This window comes from Cricetulus griseus, chromosome 9, assembly GCF_003668045.3.
Source record: "Cricetulus griseus strain 17A/GY chromosome 9, alternate assembly CriGri-PICRH-1.0, whole genome shotgun sequence".
Lineage (NCBI taxonomy): Eukaryota > Metazoa > Chordata > Mammalia > Rodentia > Cricetidae > Cricetulus > Cricetulus griseus.
This window is the reverse complement of record NC_048602.1, coordinates 19206008-19223524: the sequence shown is the minus strand read 5'-3', so window position 1 is coordinate 19223524 and position 17517 is coordinate 19206008. Positions and strand designations below refer to the sequence as shown.

The window sequence follows — 17517 nt, the reverse complement described above, 5'->3', positions numbered from 1 at the left end:
ATTTCAAAGTAAGTAATAAAGTGATTGGCCATTTCTTTGTTACTGCAAGAACTGCATTCTGCCAGTAAAAGAGCTGACAAGAACACCTTCACTGCACACACATTTAACCTATAACAAGGTACTTGAGTATGGGTGTTTGTGGATTCTTGGGATAATTTGTTTGTCACCTGTAGTATGTAAAATGTTTAATCACATAAGTTATATGGAAAGCATGTTGTTTTTTTTTTACTGCTTGTTTTGTATTCATTATTATCATTCACTTGAAAAACAGAATGTAACCACAATGTAATTCCTACATTTTTGGAAAAACTTTATTGGGATATATAAGAAATGCAATAAGCATATACAGTAGAAAGAACTGATAAAGAGCAGAAAAGGAATATGGGAGAACAAAGATTAATGAAGGAAGACATCAAGAGAGAGTGTGAGTGCTTATTTTGCTATAACCCCTCAGACAGAATATTGTACCTTATGCTAACTCCTTTGGATTCATTTCAAAGCACTATGGTGCTTGAAGCTGGATCCCCAGACAGCCAGTATTAAAAAAACATTGGCACAGTCTTCTCTGGTGAATAGTATAGAACACTAAGCATTATGCATGGAGAAAGAAAGAAAAAGGTAGGTGACATAATTTAGCTACAAGATGCAGAAACAACTGACCTAAGAAGACATATTCTCTGATGCAAAAGCAGTGGAAACAGTACATGAGTAATCAAGTGATTTTTTGTTTGGATTTAGGACCTATTCTATAAGAAGAAACTCATTCTTGGCACTGTTATTTGGAACAATAAAGTTTGTTTACTTCAGTCATAGATGAAAGGAGAGAATGTAATAGTATTATTCTCCTAAATGGACATAGAATTGTCATGATCCATTATAAAGTATATGTGAAGCCATAGATCAAAGCATTGTTTCACCCATGTCATAATAATATTTCCTGGCAGATAGCAATTAACAGAGACCTTCAACTGGTCACTTTGGAGAGAATAAGGCACTGGGTAATACTGAGTACCAGATGGAGTACACATATCATACTCAGCCACAGAAATTTCTGAGACCTTAGAGTTTGTAGATAATTACAAGAAAACTATTTTCCAGAAAGGACAGAGCAGCAGTGCATATGAATGCATAGTTTGTGGCACCAGTCCTGCAAAAGTTTATGCTATAAAAATCCCCAGGCATAGAGAAAAGATATGTGTGATACATCACAACTAGATGTGGAGATTTTGTATTTGATAGGCTTTGTGTACGTCAGTTATTTTCAAAGTTTTAACCTCTAGTAGGTTTACCGCATAGGCTGCAATCTTATCAGTAATTAAAAAACATAAACAGTACTCTTTGGTGAAAAAAGAAGTAATTTCAAACTTGGGTGAATAGGAAGGTTAATGTTGAGGGGTACATATGGGAGGGCTTAGGGTAGGATTGAATATAAACAAAACACACTGTATTCAAGTTCTCAATTAATTAATAAATATGTTCAAAAATCCAAGAAGAAAGCAGCCAGACACACCAAAATGATGAATAAAAGAATTGCATGTACTGGAAAGGACTTGGACACAAAAGCAATCAATAGTGGAAACCAACAAAAAGTAGTGGAAACCAAGTTTTCTCTCCTATCATAATTAAATCATTTAGATTTAAATGTAGGTTTCCAAGCATGTATGTATATACATATGTATATACATATACACATATATAAATTCTTTGAGAGTTTGATAGATTCATGTAGTCTTACGAGGTCATAGTTCATGATCCCTGTTTATTTTCCATGGAAAAACAGCAGATGTACTCAAAGCCTTGAAAACTTAGCCATGATATGGAGATGGAAATTTTAATCACCAAATTTGATCAGTTTATGTTGTATCTCTATTTTTACAATATATAGTACATCAAAAATATGTAGTTCATATGATAAAATATTTTGTGCAGCTTGAACTGTTTATTATTTGAGTTTAAAAAATTGAAAACAATTAAGGTTGGTGTGGATTATGCTGTACCTTTTGCCTGGAAGAGGACAGTGGTGGGGGAGAGAAAAAAAAAGCCAGGCTTAAGCTCCTTGAGCCAAGCAAACATGGAGGTAGGACCCAGATGGAGAAGAAGCCATATGGCAGGGAAGATGGATTCAGAGAAAGAAATGAAGTCCAAGTTATCATGTACCATCATTAGGTCCTGGCCAGAATCCAAAAGAAAGAAACAGAAAAGAAAAAAATCAAATTAAGATTTTCTGAATTAGCACTCAGGTGTGTTCAAAACCAAGGAAACTTATGGCACACTCAAGAACATAATTGTTGTGATCTGAACATTTCATATCCTTTATAAACAAGAAAGTTTAATATTGTCTCCTATATATTAGTTAAAATTCATTTAGAATTTTAACATATTTCATTCATATTTAAAAATTCTCAGTAATATGAAAACCTTGAGAAATGGACAAAATTAGTAAGAAATTAAAATACAAGTTGTGACTTCAGAAATATATTTTCATAACTCATAATTTACAGTAATGTCAGTGGATGATAACATAGAAGATCGACTGATGGAAGACTGAGAAATCTGTGAATGTGCTATTGGAATTGTTGTCTTACATCATATAATTTCCATCGGAAATCACAGATGTCATTATTTATTTACTTATTCAATTATACTAGTTATAAGAGCAACATTAGTTAATTCAATATTTTTTATCTCATCAGATAAAATCAATTTAAAAATGTCTGAATTTTTACTTTATGTTAATACAGTGGTAAATAGACCCTTGTATTTCTGGAATTGACACATGGGAATAAGTATTAAATGAATCCTCACAGTGTTAAAAACAATAGCCTTCAACACTCACTTCTGTGAGACCCCCCAAAATATTCCTACATCAGGTAGGTTAGTGTGTGTCCGATTATCTCCCTGTATCTCGATTTCTGTCTGTGTTGTAATATGCCCTGACAGATTACACATTCTTTGTGAGACCCTAAGAAAATGGCTCTAACAAATAAGATCTCAATGCTAATGAAAATTACAAACTAAGGACAATAAACTATAGTGGCTACAACATAACAGACACCAAAGAAATTAACTCAAATAAAGAAAAGGGGACACAGAGCTTCAATTTATGAAATGAAGAGGACATAGGCAAAATGGAGGGAAGACCTCAGTATCATGAAATAGTTGCAGTGGAGCCATTTTCACTGCTAATACTCAGAAAAAGGACACAATTAACATGGAACATGTTAATCTCTTGGAGTAACAAAAATATTTCCCTACCACAAACTTAGTTGGATTTTATTTCTGACAATGAAAATAATATTAATGTGTCATATGCACACTCCCATAAAAATAAGGTAAGAAATATATTAGAAATGGACCAAACACATCAGAAAAATCATCCACCATGATCAAGTAGGCTTCATACCAGGTATGCAGGAAAGGTTCAACATATGAAAATCCATCAATGTAATCCACAATATAAACTAGATTCTGAAAGAGCCTTTCACAAAATCTAACACCCATTCATGATAAAGGTCTTGGACAGATCAGCGATAACAGGAACATACCTAAACATAATAAAAGCAATATACGGTAAACCAACAGCCAACATCAAACTAAAAGGACAAATACTCAAGGCGATTCATCTACAATCAGGAACAAGACAAGGCTTTCCACTATCTCCATTCCTCTCCAATATTGTACTTGAAGTTCTAGATAGAGCAATTAGACAACATAAAAGGAGATCAAGGGGATACAAATTGGAAAAGAAGAAGTCAAACTTTCACTACTTGCAGATGATATGATAGTTTACATAAGTGATCCGAAAAACTCTTCCAGAAAACTCCTAGAGCTGAAAAACATGTTCAGCAAAGTGGGGGGAATACAAGATTAACTCAAAAAATCAATAGCCCTACTATGTACATACAATAAATGGGATGAGAAAGAAACAGAGAAAGATTACATTTTACATTTGCCACAAACAACATCAAATACTTTGGGGTAATGCTAACTAAACAAGTGAAAGACCTGTATCACAAGAACTTTGAGTCTCTAAAGAAACAAAATAAAGAAGATACCAGAAAATCAAAAGATCTCCCTTGTTCTTGGATAGGTAGGATCAACATAGTAAAAATGGCAATCTTGTCAAAAGCAATCTACAGATTCAATGCAATCCCAATCAAAATCCCTGTACAATTCTTCACAGACCTTGAAAGAACTATTCTCAAATTTATATGGAAAAACAAAAGACCCAGGATAGGCCAAGCATTGGTGGCACACGCCTTTAATCCCAGCACTTGGGAGGCAGAGTCAGGCAGATCACCGTGAGTTCAAGGCCAGCCTGGTCTTCAGAGTGAGTGCCAGGATAGGCTCCAAAGCTACACAGAGAAATCCTGTCTTGGAAAAAAATGACCCAGGATAGCCAAAAGAAAACTGTATAAATAAGGAACATTCAGAGGCATTACCATCCCTGACTTCAAACTTTATTACAGAGCTATACTCCTGAAAATAGATTGGTATTGGCACAAAAATAGACAAGTAGACCAAAGGAATCAAAATAAAAATCCTGATATTAGCTTCCTTCCCCCTGTGCTGCCATGACATCTGCTGAGTTGATTCTCCCCTCTGCTCCTGCCCTTCTCCCACCCAACTCCCACCCATCACCCCTCTGATCTCTCTGGGACTGTGCCCAGGATACAGTGGACCTGGCCAGACAGGGAGGATCTCCCCTAGTCAGGAACACCTCACTCTTGATTCCCCCTCCACCTTGACCTCTGCTGAGGCCTGACCTCTTCTGAGGGAGGAGAATACCAGAAGAGGCAAGACCATCAAGAGCTGAGGACACTGAAGTCTTGGCCCACATACACAACAAGGTGATAAGAGGAGATAGAAAGAACCCAATTGCAGCCACTGGAAAAAGACATGGGAAGAAGACAGAATAAGAACACATTTAACAACAGAAAGACCAATTTGACACTACAAGATTGTAGGGATGCCATACCAGCATGATCTGAAAAGCACAACACAGAAGAAGAAGAAAAAGAAGAAGAAGAAGAAGAAGAAGAAGAAGAAGAAGAAGAAGAAGAAGAAGAAGAAGAAGAAGAAGAAGAGATGGACCTTAAAACTACTTTATGAAGATGATAGAGGAAACAAGAAAATATCTGAAAGAAATAGAAGAAAAAACAAACAAAAATTCAAGAAATATATAATTCTCTTAAAGAATCTAAAGAAAGCCAAGAAAAAACAACCAAACAAGTAAAGGAAACAAAACAATTCCAGAAATGAAAACTGAACTATAGAAAATAAAGAAAACCCAGAATGAGGGGTTGCTTAAATTATAAAGGCTGGATAAGCAATCAGGAACCAAGGATGTAAGTATAACCAATAGAATTCAAGAGATGGAAGAGAGAATCTCAGGTGTTGAAGACTCACTAGAGGATATGTAGTCATCGACCAAAGAAAATCTCAAGTTCAACAAATCCCTAACACAAAATATCCAGGAAATATGGGACAATGTGAAAAGGACGAACCTAAGAAAAATACGTATAGAAGAAGGTGAAGAAATACAGCTCAAAGGTACAGAAAACATATTCAGCAAAATCATAGACAAAAGCTTCCCCAACATACAAAAAATATGCCTACAAAAGTACAAGACGCTTACAGGACACCAAATAGAGTAGACCAAGAAAAGAGGTCCCCTTGCCACATGATAATCAAAACACCAAACTTACAGAATAAAGAGAAAATGTTAGGAGCAACAAAGGAAAAGGGCCAAGGAACACATAAAGACAGATCTATCAGAATTACACCAGACTTCTCAATTGAAATTTTGAAATCCAGAAGGTCTTGGACAGATGTCCTACAAACACTAAGGGAACATGGATGCCAAAGCAGACTACAGTATCAATCAAGCTTTCAATCACTACGGATGGAGAAAACAAGATATTCCATGACAAAGCCAGATTAAACAATACATATCCACAAATCCAGCCATACAGAAGGTTCTGGAAGGAAAACTACAACCAAACGAACATAATTACACTCACAAACATATAGGCAATAGATAATACCACTTTACCAAACAGGAAATGAAATAGAAGGGTGAAATCCACACACAAAGACACCACCACCAATAAATCCAAAATAAGCAAGAACCAACAATGAATGGTCATTAATATCACTCAAGGTCAATGGTCTTAACTTGCCTATAAAAAGATACAGGCTAACAGAATGGATACAAAGACAGAATCTATCCTTCTGCTGTTTACAAGAAACATAGCTCAACTTCAAAGACAGGCATTACTTCAGAAAGGGATGGGAAAAGATTTTCCAATCAAATGTACCCAAGAAACAAGCACATGTAGCAATCCTAATATCTAACAATATGACTTCAAACTTAAATCAATCAAATAGGTGAAGAAGGGCATTTCATACTCATCACAGGAAAAGTCCATCAAGATGAAGTCTCAGTCCTGAAGGTATATGCTCCCAATACAAAGGCACACACATGTATAAAAGAACATTACTAAAGCACAAAACACACATAAAACCCCAAACACTTATAGTAGGAGACATCAACTTTCACCACTAGACTGGACAACCAGACAAAAACATAACAAAGAAATAAAGGATCTAACAGAAGTTATGACACAATTGGGATTAACAGACATCTATACAACATTCCATCGAAACACAAAAGAAAATACATTCTTTTCAGTGCCACAGGGAACCTTCTCTAAAATTCACCATATACTTGGCCACATAGCAAACCTTGACAGATACAAAAAAATTGAAATAACCCCCTGTATCTTATCAGACAACCATGCTTTAAAGTTAGAATTCAACAACAACACAAATTCCAGAAAACCTACAAACTCATGTAAATGGAATAACACCCAATTGAACCATCCCTGAGTTGAGAAAGAGATATAAAAAGAAATCAAAGACTTCCTAGAGTTTAATGAGAATGAAGACACAACATACCCAAACTTATGGGACACTCTGAAAGCGTTGCTCAGAGTAGAGCTCGGAACACTAAGTACCCACATGAAGAAACTGGAGAATAGTCACACTAGAGAATTGACAGAAGAACCGGAAGTGTTAGAACAAAAAGAAGCAAACTCAGCACGGAGAAGTAGATGCCAGGAAATTATCAAATTGAGGGCTGAAATCAGTAAAGCAGGAACCAGGAAAACATTACAAAGAATCAATAAAACAAAGAGTTGGTACTTTGAGAAGATCAACAAGATAAACAAACCTCTATCCAAACTAACCAAAAGTCATAAAGAAAGCAGGCTAATTAACAAAATCATAAATGAAAAGGGGGATATAAAAACAGACACTGAGGAAATCCAGAGAATGATCAGGTCATACTTTGAAAACCTGTACGCCACAAAACTCCAAAATGTAAAGGAAATTGACAATTTTCTGGATAGATATCACTTACCAAAATTAAATCAAGAACAGATAAGCCATTTAAATCGACCTATAACCCCTAACAAAAAAGAAGCTGTCATCAAAAGTCTCCCAAACAAAGTAAGTTCAGGGTCAGATGGCTTCACTGCAGAATTCTACCAGAAATTCAAACAAAGAGCTAATACCAGTACTCCTCAAATTGTGCCACACAATAAAAGTAGAAGAGCCATTGCCAAATTCTTTTTACAAGGCTACAATTAATGATACACAAACCACACAGAGATACAACTAAAAAAGTGAACTACAAATTTTAAGATTCCATTGGTTTTTTCCGCTGAGTTGTACTCCATTGTGTAAATGTACCACATTTTCTCCATCCATTCAAATATGACACAAGCTAACTATCTCAGCAACGGAGGAGAGGCTACCTTAAATGCCCTCCCCTGATTATGAGATTGATGACTGACTTATATGCCATTTTATAGCCTTCATCCAGCAGCTGGTGGAAGTAGAAGCAGACACCCATAACTAATCACTGATCTGAACTGGAACCCAGATGCAGAGAAGGACCAGTGAAGAGCACAGAGGTCCAGACCAGGCTGGTGAAACCCAAAGAAACAGCTGACCTGAACATCCGGGAACTCTTGCTCTCCAGTCTGATACTTGGAATACCAGCATGGGACTGATCCAGACCCCAGGAACATGGGTTTCTGTGAGGAAACCTTAGCAATCTATGGGACCTCCTATAGAAGCCCAGTGTTTATCCCTAGCATAGGTGTGGACTTTGGGAGCCCATTCCATATAGAGGAATACTCCCTGAGCCAAGACACATGGGGGTGGGCCTAGGATATGAAAGACTCTGATGACACCCTATGGAAGGCCTCACCATCCAGGGAGAGCAGAAAAGATATGTGACAGATAAGGTTTTAGTTGGGGGGGGGGGAAGGGGAGGACGGGTGGGAGAAGGGAACAGGGATTGTTATGTAAAACAATCCTGTTTCTAATTCAAATAAAAAAAGTTGGAAAAAAAAGGAGCCAGGGGGATAAAAACACAGAAAAAAAGTGAACTACAGACCAATATCCCTCATGAACATCAATGCAAAAATACTCAAAAAATATTGGGGAATCAAATCCAAGAACACATCATAAACATCATACACTATGATCAAGTAAGCTTCATCCCAGGAATGCAAGGATGTTTCAATATATGAAAATCCATCAATGTAATCCAACATGTAAACAAACTGAAAAAGAAAAACCACATGATCATCTCACTAGATGCTGAAAAATCCTTTGACAAAATCCAACATCCCTTCATGATCCAGATCTTGGAGAGAACAGGAACAACAGGAACATACCTAAACATGATAAAAGCAATATAGAACAAACCAACAGCCAGGGAATTCCCACCCCGGGGTCTGCAGGGAGACCAAATCGGTCCCCAAGGACCCTGGGACCCTGACTCTGCTGAGATCACTGGGCTATTCTGGGCCCCAAAGAGCGCAGAGAGTGCAAAGGTGAGCTGTTTTAGCCCCTGCCTTGGGCCCAACTTCTGCCTGCCCACTCCTGGAACTCCTGCCCAAGGGTCTGCAGACAGGATGACTGGACCCCTGAGGATCAAGCAACCCAGAGTCTGCTGACATCTCTGTCCCAGACCTGCTCTCACCCACCTGGAGAGCGAGTGCCTCAGACCTGCCTGCATCCAACTTGAGACCCATCAGAGTATCAGAGCCAATTGCACCCACCTGAAGAGAACACCGGAACCATACACACCAGGAAAGGAAGTGACACCACCTGTACCCACTGGAAGAAGTGATGGGATGACAACAATATAAGAACACATCCAACAACAGGGAAACCAATATTGCACTGCCAGAGTCTGGGGACTCTACACCAGCAAGACATGAACATCCCAACACAGAAGAAGCAGAAGAGAGCAACCTTAAAAACAACTTCATGCAGATGATAGAGAACCCAAGAGAGGAAATCAGAAAATCCTTCAGAGAAATGGAAGAAAAGACGAACCAAAAGATGCAAGAAATCAAGGAAAGCCAAAAAAAAAAAAGCCAAGAAAACACAATTAAACAGCTGAAGGAAACAGTTCAGGACCTGAAAACTGAATTAGAGACAATAAAGAAAACACAAACTGAGGGAATGCTGAAAGTGGAAAAGCTGAGTAAACAATCAGAAACCACAGATGCAAGCATAACCAACAGAATACAAGAGATGGAAGACAGAATCTCAGATGCTGAAAATAAACTAGAGGAAATAAACTCATCAAGCAAAGAAAATCTGAAGTCCAACAAACCATAACACAAAATATCCAGGAAATATGAGACACCGTGAAAAGACCAAACCTAAGGATAATAGGTATAGAAGAAGTCGAAGAAACCCAATTCAAAGGTGCAGAAAACATTCAACAAAATCATAGAAGAAAACGTTCCCAACCTAAAGAAAGACATACCAATGAAAGTACAAGAAGCCTACAGAATGCCAATAGAGTGGACCACAAAAGAAAGTTCCCTTATCACATAATTAAAACACATAAAACGTACAGAATAAAGAAAAAATGTTAAGAGCAGAAAGGGGAAAAGGCTAAGTAACATATAAAGGCAAACCTATCAGAATTACACCAGACTTCCCCATGGAAACTCTGAAAGCCAAAAGGAAATGGATATTCTACCAACTCTGAGAGAACACGGATGCCAGCACAGACTACTATACCCAGCAAAGCTTTCAATTACTATAAATGGAGAAAACAAGATATTCTTCGACAAAACCTGATTTAAACAATATGTAACCATTAATCCAGCCTTAAAGAAAGTACTGGAAGGAAAACTCCAACCTAAGGAAATTAACTACACTCACATAAACATAGGCAATAGATAATCCCACTCTACAAAAACACAATATAAAAGGCAGGATAAATCCACATACAATACCAATACCAACAACAAATAAAAAACAAACAAGAATAAACACTCAACGGACCTTAATTTCCCTCAATATCAATGGGCTTAACTCGCCTATAAAAAGACACAGGCTAACAGATTGGATATGAAGACAGACTCAATCCTTCTGCTGCATACAAGAAACACACCTCGAATTCAAAGACAGACATTACCTCAGAGTAAAGGGGTGGGATAAGATATTCCAATCAAATGGACCCAAGAAATGAGCTGGGGTAGCTATCCTAGTATCTAGCAAGTTAGACTTCAAACTAAAAATCAATCAAAAGAGATGAAGGAGGTCATTTCATATTCATCACAGGAAAAATCCATCAGGGAGAAGTCTCAATTCTAAACATGTATTCTCCAAATAAAAAGGCACCAACATTTGTAAAAGAAACATTATTAAAACTCAAATCACAAATAAGACCTCACACAGTTATAGTGGGAGACTTCAACACCCCACTTTCACTACTGGACAGGACCACCAGACAGAAACTTAACAAAGAGACAAAGGAACTAACAGAAGTTATGACCCAAACAGGATTAACAGACATCTATAGGACTTTCTATCCAAACACAAAAGAATATACCTTGTTTTCAACATCACATGGAACCTTCTCAAAAATCGAACACATACTCAGCAACATAGCAAACTCAACAGGTACAAAAAATTGCAATAATCCCCTGTGTCTTATCAGACCATCATGCTTTAAAGTGAGAAATCAACCAAAAAAAGCCCGGGGCCAGATGGATTCACTGAAGAATTCTATCAGAAATTCAAAGAACAGCTAATACCAATATTCCTCAAATTGTTCCACACAATAGAAGCAGAAGGGATATTGCCAAACTCTTTTTATGAGCTACAATAACCTTGATACCTAAGCGACACAAAGACACAACTAAGAAAGAGAACTACAGACCAATATCCCTCATGAACATTGATGCAAAAATTCTCAATAAAAAACTGGCAAGTCGAATCCAAGGAAACATCAGAGAAATTATCCACCATGATCAAGTAGGCTTCATCCCAGGGATGCAAGGATGGTTCAACATATGAAAATCCATCAATGTAATCCACCATATAAACAGACTGAGAAAAAAAAAACATGATCATCACTAGATACTGACAAAGCCATTGACAAAATCCAACACCTCTTCAAGATAAAGGTCTTGGAGAAATCAGGGATAACAGGAAAATAGCCCAACATAATAAAAGCAATATACAGCAAGCCAACAGCCAACATCAAATTAAGTGGAGCGAAACTCAATCCAATTCCTCTAAAATTGGGGACAAGACAAGGCTGTCCACTCTCTCTAATCTCTTCAATATTGTCATTGAAGTTCAAGCTAGAGCAATAAGACAACAAAAGGAGATCAAGGGAATAAAAATTGGAAAGGAAGAAGTCAAACTCTCACTATTTACAGATGATATGATAGTCTACATTAGTGACCCGAAAAACTCTACCAGGGAACTCCTACAGCTGATAAACACCTTCAGCAAAGTGGCAGGATACAAGTTTAACTCAAAAAAATCTGTAGCCCTACTATATACTGATGACATATTGGTGGAGAAAGAAACCAGAGAAACATCACCCTTTGCAATTGCCACAAACAACATTAAATACCTTGGGGTATTTAATACTCCAATTAAAAACTGGGGTACAGAACTAAATAGAGAATTTTCAATAGAGGAATATAAAATGGCTCAAAGACAGATAAGCAACTGCTCAACATCCATAGCCATCAGGGAAAGGTAAATCAAAACAACTCTGAGATGCCATGTCACTCCTTTCAGAATGGCTAGAATCCCAAACACCAGTAATGTTTTATGCTGGTGAGGATATAGAGAAAAGGGAAACTCCTCCACTGCTGCTGGTAGTGCTAACTCATACAGCCACTTTGAAAATTAGTATGGTGATTCCTCAGGCAAATGGGAATCAGTCTTCCAAAAGAACCAGCAATTCCACTGTTAGGCATATACTCAAAAGAAGCACATTCATACAACAAGGACATGTGTTCAATGATGTTCTTATCAGCATTATTTGTAATAGCCAGAACTTGGAAGCAACATAGATGCCCCTCAACTGTGGAATGGATGGAGAAATTGTGGTACATTTACTCAATAGAGTACTACTCAGTGGAAAAAATACAATGGAATCTTGAAATTCTCAGGCAAATGTATAGAACTAGAAGAAACCACTCTGAGTGAGGTAACCCAGTCACAAAAAGAAAAACATGGTATGTACTCACTCATGTATGGATTTAAACATAGAGCAAAGTAGAACCAGCCTACAATCCATACTGCCAGATATACCAGGAGACAGGGAGGACCCTAAGAGAGACATACATGGTCCCCCAGAGAATGGAAAAGGACAAGATGTCCTGAGCTAATTGGGAGCATGAGGGAGGGGAAAAGAAATTGAAGAAAGAAAGGGGAAAAGAGGAGTTGAGAGGAGGACATGAGAGAACAGGTAGATTTATTTAAGGGAAGAATAGTGGAGAACAAGAAAGAGATTACATAATATAGGGAGCCATTTTAGGTTTAAAGAGAATTCTAGCACTAGGGAAACATCCAGAGATCTACAAGGATGGCACCAACTAACAATCTAAGCAATAGTGAAGAAGCTACCTTAAATGCCCTTCTCCCATAATGAGATTGATGACTACATTATGTGCTATCCTAGAACCTTCATCCAGTAGCTGATAGAAGCAGAAGCAGACACCCACAACCAAACACTGAATAGAACTCTGGAATCCAGTTGCAGAGAAGGAGGAATGATGAACAAAGGGGTCAAGACCAGGCTAGAGGAACCCCCAGAAACAACTGACCTGAACAAGGGGTTGCTCATGGACCCCAGATTGATAGCTGGGATACCAGCATAGGATTTTCCAGATCCACTGAAAGAGGATATCAGTTTGGAGGCCTGGGCAATCTATGGGACCTCTGGCAGTGGGTCAGTATTTATCCCTTGTACACAAATGGACTTTGGGAGCCCACTCCACATAAAGCTATATTCTCTCAGCCTAGACACACCAGGGAGGTTCAAGGTCCTTCTCCAAATGATTTGACAGACTTTGAAGATCCCCCTTGAAAGGCCTCACCCTCCAGGGGAGCAGATAGGGGATGGGGTAGGGGTTAGGCTTGGATGGGAGGAGGAGAGTTAGAGGAAACTGAGATTGACATATAAAAGAAGCTTGTTTCAATAATATATTGCACCAAAGAATCCTGTAGAAGGAAAAATGCACCTGAGAGAAACAGATTAGCAGATAATTAATTTAATTTAAAAACCTTGAAGACAGGCAGAGATTTTTGAAAACAAAGTATATTCCCAACTTCTATATTTGCCATGCTTACTTCTAAATCAGTGGCATCTGGCATAGGCAACCTTGTGACTATACCATCACATCCCACAGTAGGATGAGTATTTGATGGCATAACCTCATTTCACAGAGTACACATGGACTTCTAAATTGCCCAAAGACCCAAGTCAAACTTTGATGAAACCACCCCTCCTCTGAAGATCTAACATGAGAAATATGGCTTCAAAGACATGGCCAACTAAGATCACAAAAATACAATTATCATATTTGGAAAGCAATAATCAATACACAGTAAGCAATCTTATTTTATCATTCTTGAGAAAAGAAATATATAGTAACGTACAATTAAACAAGGGATTTTGGATTAGATGTGGGTTTTTCATGATAAAATTACAAGTACAGAAGTTTGAATATATATAATATCTGGGTCATATATAATATGAAATCTGAAACAGAATAAATGAGTAAGGATACTTACCTTAAGTAAAATTTATTGAAATAGGATAGTACATGTGAGTGTGAAACTTTGTCACCTGTGAAATAAGTATGAATTGGGAAAAATACACCAATGTCCACATCTCCTTTATGGTGAAAATCTTCCTTGATTTTAAAAAAACACTCAGTAGAGTTGTAGGCACATACATGACAGAGATTATGAAAGATCCTGATAACAATAAACAAAAGAAAATACCCAATAAACACACATGTCTGCCCAGACATAAGTTTGATGGATGCAGACTTACAGTGTCCAGCCTGTATATACTTAGCTCATGTGTCTGTGTCCACATGTGCTTCTAGCTTTCTTGATGAGTGAGTCTGTCATAGTAATCACTTTGAATACATTCTTATACCTCCTCCATTGCCACTGAGAATTCTGGAGCTATTTCTTCCCTCAGGCAATACATCTGAGACCCTGTTTTCATGTGAAAAAAATAAGCTGGGAAATATATCTAGATATTAACTTTTGTACCTAGAGACACCATGATTTCAGCGCTACATAATTACAACAGGCAATAACAACTCAGAGATGAAGTCCTCTTTGGCTAATTTGGCTACAAGTATGTAGTCAAATAGTTTTCATATGAAAACAACTGAGGTTGGTATAAACAAGCTCCATCAGAGGATGATATTCTATGTGTAGTGGGGAAAAAAAGGGACAAAATCCCTTGCTGGTTGAAACCCACCAAAATGTTTGGAATGTCATGATTTCCCAAATCAAAGAAAACCATTGGATTCTGCCTTGCTTAGTGTCTGTGTCTCTGATTCCTGTTTTCTATAATACATCTACATATGTATCTACATACATCTACAGATTAAAATATAATGTCCACATCCAAATAAAATCCAGTTAGTTCTCACTTTGATAATATTAATCGGTCTTGCTATGTTGTTTATTTCCATACCTGCATCTAGAAATGTGGATTTACTTACTTACCCTGTTTGGAAAGCATGAGGGTTTGGGGTAAATTCTTCTGTTTTCTGTATAAAGCATAATAAATTTAATCATCTCAATACATGTTTCACTTGATACACTGAATGAAGCTGTTGTTATCAGGTCTCTGTTCCTAGTTTACAGGATAAGGTAATGCAGGGAAAGTACTTTGTCTCATGTGGCGTCAATGAATCCAACCCATAAGTAAGCTCCCCGAGGAAGGAATGGAAGAGTGGAGTTAATAAAAGCCTACATATACTTGTCTGAGTGTTAAATCACGATTATTTCTTCAAGAGTAATGTGCAGTAGAAAGCACACGGAAACATCTGAAATAGTCCAGGTGGCAGTGAAATTAGTAAATCCCTCCATCACTGTGTTTCACATCAAGAACAGAGAAAGCAAGAACTGAGGTAACTAAACAGGATATGTGGATGCTGTGTAAATATCCTGTAAGGGATTTGACACAATACTCCTTGCACTTTATCACTTAAATACCATGATGTGCTATGTTTTTTTATCTCATTGTATTTTATTTTATGTTTTGTTGCTACCTCTTAGAAGCTCATTTTCTGATGAGAGAAAACAAATGGATCTCCACATGAGGGGAGATTGGAAGGGACTGGTATGAGTGGAGGGAGCAAAGGAATATTCAGGGTATATTGTGTGAGAAAAGAATCTATTTTTAATAAAAGGATGAAAATTAACAAAAGAAGCAAAATTCTTTCACCTTAATGGACTAGATACTTATTGTTCTTATTGATATTCTTATCCTTATATTATAGTGCAGTGCATATATAAAAACTAACATCTAGTGCCTTCATGACTAACACACCACTATGTTATGATAACACAACATCATTTCTTAGTGTGCTTAGGTAATTATTTACTTTTTGTTTTTAAATCACAATCATTCTCCCCTCCTTCTCTTCTTCCCTGCCCCTCTGCCACTCCTACCCACTGCCCCAAAACATTCCTCTGGTACTTTTACCTCCTTTATCTTCAGATACAGCTATGGTATATCAAGTTACAGTAAAACTGGGCCTCTCTTCTTTATTAAAGATAGATTAGGCAATCTTGTGTGTGAAATGGGTCTCAAAATCAGTTAACCAAATCAGAGACAGCCACTCATCCCACTATTAGGAGTCCCATAAGAAGATTGAGCTACACAACTGTTACATATGTGCAGAGTAATTATGTCAGTCCCATGCACAGTGTACTAGGAGATACAACTGGAAACTGTGGGCATCTCTATGATGAGATAGGAAGCTAAAACAACAGAAGATCCCAGGAATAAATAAAGGTGACCCCATTTAAGACTTAGAAGTATGGGACACTTAGAGTTAACCAGTAATCGAATGCACCAGGCAAGACTTTCAGGGGAGTTACTAGGACACCAACAGGGCATTATATCTCATCTAGGAATTCCATTCACTGGCAGAGACTCTAACATCAGGCCCATATTCATGGAATTCACTAGTTTTAATATGGCTTCATATTCTTCATCAGTTAGCTTGGTATAATGTTGAAATGGCCTTTCAAATGAAAGATATCATATATGTGTGCTTGCATGAAGGGCTTTGACAGTGCTCTCCAGAAGGTGGTATATGCTTTGAATCAGCATCCAGTACATTTTATGCTTTCTCTCTTAGCTACCATTTAAGGGTCAAGGAGTTATGGGTTGGAAATTGGAATGTTTCCACTCAAAATCCTTCTACCAGTAAAGAAAATAATTACATATTGCTTCAGCGACTTCATGGTATACTCTCCTAAAAATGTGGTTTCGGGAGATATAGTACTACTGCCAGGAGACAACAAAAATTTATTCAAATTAGAATCTTATATTTTGCCCTGGTCAATTTGAGATTTCATTGCTCTTATGTGAACATACCTGTGCTGGAGATGTGATTGGTCCACACTACAAGGAAAACTTTGGCTGTTTTTTCTATGCTGAAGGTTTAGAAAATTATTTCTACATTATAGCAGATCCTTTAGGACTCTAGTCTGTGTTACCATGTCCTGTGATTAATGCCAGTAGGAAACTGAAACTAAAACCAATCCATGTAGTTTGGTACAGAGCCCATTACAGGATGAAGTTAGAGATCACACATTCAGGAAAAGAAACAAGAAAGAAGACTTTCTTAGGGGATTGTTTATTGTGGAGCGAAATAAATAATGAATGTAGGAAGAATATATCTATTAATATAAGCTAAACCACATGAACAGTTGCAATATTGAGGACATTTTTTTGTTATGATCCCCTTTTGTGTATACACGTGCATATATATCATTATTTGTAATTTAACTCAATATTTCTCATGAGTCTCATAGGTTATTTATATAGCATTAGTTACTAAAATCATGACAAAAAGACTAAGTATTTGTCTAGGGACATCACCATCTATTTTTAAATGTATAATGAAG

General features: G+C 37.3%; 1 protein-coding gene across 1 annotated transcript in view; it reads right to left on the bottom strand.

Annotated features, from left to right (window-relative positions):
• LOC100754253 (vomeronasal type-2 receptor 116) overlaps window positions 1–17517 on the bottom strand; it is a 66515-nt gene that overhangs the window by 23024 nt on the left and 25974 nt on the right. Inside the window, exon 5 of the mRNA XM_027433954.1 lies at window positions 14143–14328. Coding sequence (XP_027289755.1) covers window positions 14143–14328 — 186 coding nt within the window. The remainder of the gene's footprint in view (window positions 1–14142; window positions 14329–17517) is intronic.